This window comes from Zingiber officinale, chromosome 7B (genome assembly GCF_018446385.1).
Source record: "Zingiber officinale cultivar Zhangliang chromosome 7B, Zo_v1.1, whole genome shotgun sequence".
Taxonomy (NCBI): Eukaryota; Viridiplantae; Streptophyta; class Magnoliopsida; order Zingiberales; family Zingiberaceae; genus Zingiber; species Zingiber officinale.
The window spans coordinates 105,615,006-105,624,088 of NC_055999.1; the positions used below are offsets into that span (position 1 = coordinate 105,615,006).

Genomic DNA, 9,083 nt, shown 5'->3' on the forward strand with positions numbered 1-9,083 from the left:
TCATGCTTGTTTACTCATTCATAATCGTTAGATATAAAAAGATCTCTAAAGACCTTATTTTTCAAATTATATATATATATATATATATATATATATATATATATATATATATATATATATATATTTTGATTTGATCACTAATTAAAATAAATTTATAAGAATTTTTTCTTAAAATGGAGCACGATCAAAGGATGCTAGAGTTTTAGACCGCTAGTCACGAGCACCTTCCGATTTATCTTACTGTTCGATTTCCAATTATGATGAAATGGTAAGAATTTTTTTTTCAAATGGAATGCATAATGAAAAGATGTTGGACTTCTGGATCGTCTGTCGTAAGCACTTCTCGATTTATCTTGATAGAATGTGAAAAAATTCTATGTGACCTTATTCTTGATGGGAAAATTTTATAGGACCCGATCGGTTGAGATTTTGTATAAAAAAATAATTAACCAGTCCAAGAGCCCAGCATCCGTTAGTTGCATGTCCTATTTGAAGAATTTTTTTTTATAAATTCACCATAACTGGAACTAGATATCTTACCGCTGCACTATAACCCCGGATGCATGATATAGTATAAGTACATACATATATTTAAGGGTAGATTTACATAATTAAGTTGAGCAGGTTGAATCCAGAATGAGGAACTGATTTACTCTCTCCCTATTCTCAATTGGTGTGGGATGAGGTCCTCATGTAATTGATCATCTCCTCCTGATCCATAATTTATTGACTAAAGGATTCAACCGGTGGGGGACAGTCGGGGCGCCGATTTGAAATATAGGGTAACATTTCTGCTCTTTGATTTTTGCTCTATTTAATTTTATTCCATTATCCTTTTGTGAAAATTACTCGATCCTCCTTGTATTTGTTCGTATCTTTAATACGATAGAGAAGTCCCCCGCCGTCGCCGTCGACTTCGAGTTCTCTCCCGCGGAAGCGATGGACGCCGCCGGGTTGGACACGGAAGGGCGAGATTTCGCAAGCGCGAGGGAGATGTGGAAGGAAGAGCTCGGCTCTGAAGACTGTGGAGGCGAATCGAACGACGCCTGCCGCGCCAAGCGCCGGGATTGGTATCAGAAGGGCATCGCCTACTGGCAGGTAATCGGAGTCTCTACGCCTGGGAAAACCTCGCTCGTTCGTTTTCGTCTTTCATTTTTCCGATCGACTGCTGATACGAGGACTGCTCTTTGGGTCAATCAAGGGAGTGGAGGCGTCCATGGACGGGGTTCTGGGAGGCTACGGCCATGTGAACGACACCGACGTTAAAGGAAGCGAAGCTTTTCTGAAACCGCTTCTGCTCGAGCGCTTTGGAACCGGATCCCGACGACTCGCGGCACTTGGTATAGCTTCTTCACTTGCAGTGAAGATGTTTGTGGAAATGCCGTGAGAAAATTTTTACTTTATTCACCATGGCGGTTCAAGAACTTTGTTGTTGTGTTGTTTTCTTTGCCTAGGTTCGTGTTTCTGCCTTTGATATGTGATACAAGTAAACCTTGCAGACTGTGGTTCGGGCATAGGGAGAGTCACAAAGAATCTTCTTCTGAGACATTTTAATGAGGTAAACCAATTCTTCTCCGAATTTTCATGGATCAGCGTTGTACCCAGAAATCCTTTACTTGTTTGGCCCTCTCTTGTTTTTTACTGCTCAGTATCAGTTTTCAATGTCCAACTAAGATACAAATCAAGTTCTACATTTTTAAGCAAATGTGATATATTACTTTCTTACTGTATGCAATTGCCAAATCAAGTTCTACATTTTTAAGCAAATGTGATATATTACTTTCTTACTGTATGCAATTGCCATTCTGAGCTTCTGTAGGTATGTGAAAGCTATAATTATTTGTATAGGAGATTCCACAATTCATCACTGTATCAACGTTTTTGGTAGCCTGAACTTTCCAATTCATCATAATAAGTTTCTAGCTTTGAGTGGTCTTTCCAATATACTTAACAAAATTTCCATGGAAAGTTCTACACACTTTCCAATAGCAGAGTATTTTGCTTTGAGTTCATTCAAAACTGTGACATTGTCACATTTCTTAATGTAGGTTGACCTTGTTGAGCCAGTATCACATTTCCTGGAAGCTGCACGTGAAAAGTTGGCTCCTGAGGACCAGAAATTTTCTGAACACAGAGCTGTTAACTTCTACTGTGTCCCTCTACAGGTAATTTGTTCTTGTGATTTCAATATCTTATGCTCTTTAAATGATACTTTGTTTGTGTCACTTGATACCATTGCCTAATATTTACCTTCTTTGCACAATTGCAGGAGTTTATGCCACAAGTTGGAAGATATGATGTGATATGGGTCCAGTGGTGTATAGGGCAGCTCCCTGATGATGATTTCCTCTCATTTTTCAAGCAAGCAAAGGTAATTAACTTCATTTAAATGAATGTACAATGTTCAGGCTTAGGTGCTAATGTATTGAGGATATTTCTCTTTCAAATCCATTTCTTCAAGCTATCCAGCATGGTCTGGCAGTTGTGCTATTGTTCATGTATTTACCTTTTCTTCATGGTGGGGGATTAGTTGCACAACCAGAAAAGATGAAAAAAGCATATGATTTGATTAACCCAACCTTTGGCATAATGGGTCTGAGACTTTTGTTTGCAGAAACATGGAGGTTGGTGGTATCGATGAAACTTTTTGAATTTTTTTGCACAAGTGTTAATACACTTTTAGGAGATTGTAACTATTCAAGGTTAACTTGAATATCTAGTATACTCAAAAACTAGGATTCTGGATGCTAATATACTTCTTTTACGAATTCTTTTTTCCTCTTCTTGAATATGACATATTATACTCTTGAATCTGAAAGTTGCTCCCAAATCTACTTATACTTCTTGAATTTATTATTAATGCACTATGAATTACTGGAAAGGTTTTACAAATCTTGGATATATTTCGTACTTTATTTCCCAATCGTAGTTGGGAGTAGTTTTAAAAAAGATAAATAGAATGTGGGTCGTTGTTTTGAATTTTGATTAGATGATTAATTATTGCATGGATAAGTTTAAGTTTGGCCTCTGTATATTGTCCTTTCATACAAACACCAGTACTGTTCCATGTTCTGTTAACTGTCAATTTGATGAGGTATATAACGATAGAAATCATGTACATGTGTGACTGCAGATCCTTGTTTCACTGTCATTGAGTTACTACCTTACCATTTCAATGTCATGACTACATTGTCCCCATGTTAAGATTGGATATGCAACTAATCATTCCAGAATACTAGGCATCTGGGTTTGTCTCTGTTATTTTGGTAATTGTTACTTGTCTGTATTTTATTTTTTTCTTATTACAAATTTTGGTTATGGTAACTAATCTATTGTTGTAATCTCTGCACTAACCAGCAGATCATTTGATGCTTATTTATTTATTTTTTATTTAATGAAAGAAACAAATGCATAGTGAACCAAAGATAGTTCAGTGAAATCAATCTATTGCTCAAAGAATGTCTATGCTGTCCAACTACACTTTAGGAAAAACTTATTTCTTAACATTAGGGAAATTTTACTGCATTGCCGCTCTAATCTATTGTTTCTGTTACCAATGGAGATTGACTTTCACCCTTGCAGGTTGGCCTTAAACCAAATGGATTCTTTGTTGTTAAAGAGAACACTGCAAGAACTGGTTTGTCCCCCTTCTGAAGATAAGAAAGTATCTTTGATTTTGGCAGCTGGTTTCCTAAATGTGAACCTCTTAGCTTTCAAGAACTTATTAATATGGTAAAACTTGTACTAATTGGACGATGGATAGACACCATTTTGTGATACAAATAAAAATTCAATATTAAATAATGAGATCTTAGACCAACTTAGAAGAATATTTGATATGTTAATCAGGTTTGAAATACACGGATTTCTTAGACCTTTCTTGTTATCTTGATTAACCTCTGACTTGTATTTTTTTACATGCCTAATCTTCATGCATGCTTCGAATGAGTTGCTCAAGATTAGACAAAATCTAAAATTTAAGTTAGCAAATGCCAGAAATTAGAAAATACATCAGATCAACATGTATACAAACATGACCGGTCTTGAAGTGAACTTTATCAAAATCTACACTTTAGATTAAGCTTTATAATTCTGTTGTCAAATTGTCTATGGCTGGTACAACTCTACTGCTAGAAAAGAATATGAAGATATGGTTTCAGGCAGTAGTTGTATCCAGTAGACATTGTATTTGTCATATTTTGCATCTAATTGTAGTGAGACAATTCTAGGCTCTTCACTAAATAAAATCTTTTCTATTCATCGACGAATCTAATACAGAATGAGATTCATATTCAACTGTTCTTTTCAGGATTTGTACTGGATAAGGAGGACAACAGCATCACAAGATCAGACTCATATTTCAAAGAGCTTTTCAAACAGTGTGGTCTTTTTCTCTATCGAACCAAGGTTTGCTCCATTCTTATTTACTTGTCGAATAATTATTAGCCGTTGAATTTTACAGGTCAGTACTAACCATTATCATTTGAACTTCATTTCAGGATCAAAAAGGATTCCCGGAGGAGTTATTTCCTGTGAAGATGTATGCCTTGGTGACCGACAAGCCGAAGAGTACCAACAGCGGTAAAGGCAAGTCTCGACGGTATAAGCCCGGTGTCATCAAGTCATGAACTCGTCGAGGACGTTTCGATGAACATGTTTTGTTATTGTACTCATTGCATTCTCTCTAAGCATGTTTCGTTAGTGTTTCGTAGCAGAGTTCAAACTCCTTCAAGACTGTAATGTTTTGAAAAGTGAATGTAATGCTTGGAGTGTCCCTATCGATTGATTTAGTTGGATCGAATTGAGTTAAATCCTTATTCATTCCAATTCCTGAATCTGTTGGTTGAAGGTTTATTAAAATTTTAGTTATACTGTTCTTAAATAAAAGTAAAGTTCAGAAAATTAAAACTCTTGGGGTTCAAATTGAAAAATTCCCCAGTTGCAAAACCGGAAGCGAGCAAATAAACGATTGACGGTTCGCACCTCGCGAACCGGAAATGGCGGCTCCCCCTACCCTCGCATCTTCTACTCCGCCGCCGGTCGAGATGTATGGCTCAGCCCCGACCTCCATCACCGGTCGCTGACGCAGCTGCACGGACTACATCGATCGCACCGTCGACACGGCCTCCCTTCTCAAACTCTGACCAACCATCCCTTCCGATGAGCTCCACGCCGTCATGTCCCCTACCTCGGCGACCATCTCACTCTCCCAGCGCTTCATGGTCTCCCTCCTCTCTACGAGAGCTCGATTACCGCCGCACCCTCGTCCACCTCGACTGGATGCTCGAAGCCGCGGACTAACCGCCCTCCGTCTTCGTCTTCGATGTCGTCCTCTCGTCCGCGCCGAGCAGTCACCCCTCGCCCTCGGCCTCCTCCACGAGATGCGCCGCCTCCGTCGCCCCGCCCACGATCCCGTTAATTATTCCACTATCATCGCCTCCCGTGCTCGCGCCGGCGAGCTCGACGCTGCCTTTTCCCTGCTCCTCCTCATGGACGGCGACAGCGTCGCCCCAGATCTGCCCCTTTTCACCACACAACCCGGCGAGCACGCCAAGGCCCTCTCTCTTCACCCGCCGCCGGGCTCATCGTCGACCTCAAGACCTTCAACGCCGCTCTCCACGACCTCACCCTCGCCGACCTCACCCCGTGCCTCCTCCTCGACGCCCTCTCTCTCTCCACCGCCCTCGTTTGCACCGCCGCCGTGTCCTCCAGGCGCTCTCCCTCTTCGCCATACTCGAAGGCAAGTCAACGAAATGCCAGGGGGTTTGAGTTCGAAGGGTTCTTGCCGTAGGATCATGGCAGGAGGAACTGCCCGTCGGCAGTCGTCAACCGTGACGGAGGCGCTGCCTCGTCTCCTGTTCCACCACTCCAACTGAGAGCCGCCGGAGGTATCGACGCCGGCGGAGATGAGCGAGACACGTTTGGGTTGGTTGCGTCCGTGAAGAATCCGTTGCCATCGATCGATCTAACATCACAACGCCATTAGCATCACAATTCATCCATCAAATGACAGAAACAACCATCAACTACTGGATTGATTATACGGGAACACCCACAGATATTATCTCGAGCGAGACCAATAAATACTACTGATGCTTCATATTTCACTTCAGTGTTTCATTCTTACACAATCTCAAAAAGGATAATCAAATCATAAGAAGCAGTGACGATAATGTACAATATCTGTATCTTTAAATTAGTAATCTCACACACTGTAAGCCTCATCATCATCTGAGAGATCAAAAGAATTTAGTCTAAGTACTTTTCTCTGCTCCAAAAGCCTTTCACTGATTTCTGAAGTAGAAACCACGAGAGAATTAGCACAAGAGCCACACACTTTCCACCACAAAGCCCCAGAAGAACAACTGCACAGAATACCAATTGCCGAGAACTCCTTGCTTGAGTTCCACTGCCATGCTCTTGAATCGACTCAGCAGAGGCATTGATCCTTAGGACATCTCTGATACAGAACGCTGATGAATCGTCAGAATTATCGCTTGTATTTGTTGATTCTTCCTCTTCTATTTCAGTGACGCCATTGAAGTCATCTTTTCCACTCGGGGATGAAAAAAGATCGTTTTGGTTGGTATTATTTCTCCTTTGAGCATTGAACTTCTTTGGAACTAGTTTGCTGAGGAGTTTTTTGGGGGTTTGGACCTTCCTAATCACAGAAAAATCTCCTTTTTCCAACAAAAACTGCCTTTTTTGGTTCTCGTCAATTGAATCCAGCGAGCTGCTGTCTGATCCTGCCGAATCTGAGCAGCTATCGATCCCAATCTCTCTGATGGGGGAGACGAATCCTCTGCCTTGCAAATTCCACCTTCCGGAGGCGGTACTCGATGCATCTGAGCGGGGCGTCCTCGATCTGAGATGCCGAAACCCTAGCGAATCGAGTAGCCACAGGACGACGGCGGAGAGCATGATCCCTCCGACAAGTTTATTCCTTTCGATAGCCAGCGCCACCATCACTGCCGTCACGATCAAAAGCGTCCCGGACGCAATCCCGAACCCCGTATCCTTCTGGCGGACCGCCGAGACTGCGTCGGCATTACCCCAAGGCGGCGCCGCGAAAGCTGCCACGTGGTCTGGGGCGTCGGCGTCGGCGGATGAGGAAGCGGTGGTTTCCGGAAGCTTCTTCCTCTTCTTCCGCGAGGGGACTTTCAGCCTGCTGCGGTTTTTGAGGAAGAGGTCGGCGAGGGAGGTTGGGAACCCAGTCTGCACGACAAGCGATCCGCCGCCGCCGCCGCCGCAGCCGTCGGGGCGGAGGCAGGAGACGATCCTAGATACGCCAGAGCCGCCACCGGCGGCGGCCTGCGGGGGCTTCTTCCGTGGAAAATGCATCGCGGGCTATCGCCGTTCATCGGAATTCGAAGGGGGGAAATAAATAGGCGACCGGATCGGCGAAGACGGAAGGTTTGGTTTCATTTGGTAGCCAAATCGATTTATTTATTTTATTAATTAATCGATTTTCTTTTGCCTTTTACGACTAAACCCTCACCGAAACTGTTATTATATTTTGCCCATTGACAAATTTCCATAACTTTAAATATTGGCTATGTTTGGATTGGACGAGGGAAAGATCTAGAAGGAAAGAAAAAAAAAACGAAAATAGAAGAGGTAAAGTATTTATATTTTTTTATTTAAGAGGGACAAAAGTTTAATATATAAAGATAAAAATATCTTATTTCTTAAGATATTAATTTAATTTTTAAAATAGTGAGTTAAATTGGGATTAAAAAAATCTTCATTTTCGAGGATAAGGAAGATTAAAGTTTGATCTATCCTTCCTTTAGCTCTCCCTTTTCTAAATAGGGTTCAAAGTTCACCTTTCTCTTTATTAACCCTTCCCTCTACTCCTCTCAAATAATAAAAGGGGTGAGAGGAAATATAATGAAGGGCATTTATAAAATTTAAAAAAATTTAAAAATTTATTCTAAAATTAAAAAGAAATCCAAGGTAATTATAAAATTTTCTCTAATTTTAAAAATGTTCCCTAACCTTTTGTAAAAACGGAGGAAAAAAAAAATTACTAAAATAAGAATAAAATAATAAGAAATAATTTAAATATTACATGTTTGGGACATTGTTGATATAATATCAAGAAGGGTTTTTTTTTTCAAAAATGGATACACATAGGGTACAATGAAAATTTCCATTGGTTCTTTGTATGGATTTGGATGAAAAATTTATACCTTTTTTTATAAAAAGAACTTATTTATATTATCCCCTTAGCATCCATCTATAGTGGAGCAATTGGAAGAATCACCTCAAGTTATAAAAATTAAAAATTTTGCAACTTTTGGTCATGTGAGTCTCATTGAGTGTGTTGTCACTCATGTTCATTAAATGCTTGTTCACTCTCATACTTATCTTTTATTAATTAATTAAATAACTAATTGATTAAATTTAGTCACATAATTATTGAAGTGGTTGTCATATATATATAAAGCAATCTAGTCAAAGGTCATTGATCATTCCTTTGCTAGTTGTAAAGGGCATTCACATCATTGAAAGAGGTATAATACAAGAAAAGAGTCATGGACCTAACAAATATCATTTCTAAATTCACATTAGTTTTCACATTTGGTTCGTCGACAATATTTCAATAATCATAATCGAAACATTTTTAATATAGTTCGGCTGCCTTCTCTACAATTGACACGGAAGACTTTCACTATATATTATTTAAAATATATTCAAGATCTACACATCTATGTGGTCCTGTCCTGAGCTGACTCAGTCATCTTAGTGAGTCACCAGTTATACTTATACTTGACCGAGCTACCGAGCAGAGTTGAACTATCGAGCTGATTCAAGTTGTCGTTCTGCCGAGTTAGTCCAACCTACCGACCCGACCTATCGAGTTTCAGAGTCACAAGACCAAGCTCTCCAGGCCATCCAAGTTCTTTAGCCAGATTTAGCCTAATATGTGATATCCACTTATCCCTAATCTTAAGCTCGCACCTATGAATATCAGGTATATACTGTGTAAAAAAATGACAAGTCTCTCGGACTCTCTCTCTCTCTACTTTCTCTATTTCCATTATGTGCTAGACTCCGGCCCCCACGAGCTGGATCAGTTT

General features: G+C 40.3%; 2 protein-coding genes across 2 annotated transcripts; one reads left to right on the forward strand and one right to left on the reverse strand.

The window, feature by feature from the left end:
* The first annotated feature begins 627 nt into the window (after positions 1 to 627).
* LOC122006716 (alpha N-terminal protein methyltransferase 1-like) lies at positions 628 to 4,778 on the forward strand. The gene is made up of 9 exons (XM_042562313.1): positions 628 to 782; positions 890 to 1,098; positions 1,202 to 1,340; positions 1,500 to 1,558; positions 2,049 to 2,165; positions 2,270 to 2,371; positions 3,583 to 3,637; positions 4,310 to 4,407; positions 4,500 to 4,778. The coding sequence occupies exons 2-9, from the start codon at positions 940 to 942 to the stop codon at positions 4,626 to 4,628; spliced, it is 858 nt and encodes a 285-aa protein (XP_042418247.1). The 5' UTR covers positions 628 to 782; positions 890 to 939; the 3' UTR covers positions 4,629 to 4,778.
* Positions 4,779 to 6,073: 1,295 nt separating this feature from the next.
* LOC122006715 lies at positions 6,074 to 7,431 on the reverse strand. Its single transcript, XM_042562312.1, has one exon. The coding sequence runs from the start codon at positions 7,339 to 7,341 to the stop codon at positions 6,250 to 6,252; it is 1,092 nt and encodes a 363-aa protein (XP_042418246.1). The 5' UTR covers positions 7,342 to 7,431; the 3' UTR covers positions 6,074 to 6,249.
* Between the last annotated feature and the right edge of the window lie 1,652 nt (positions 7,432 to 9,083).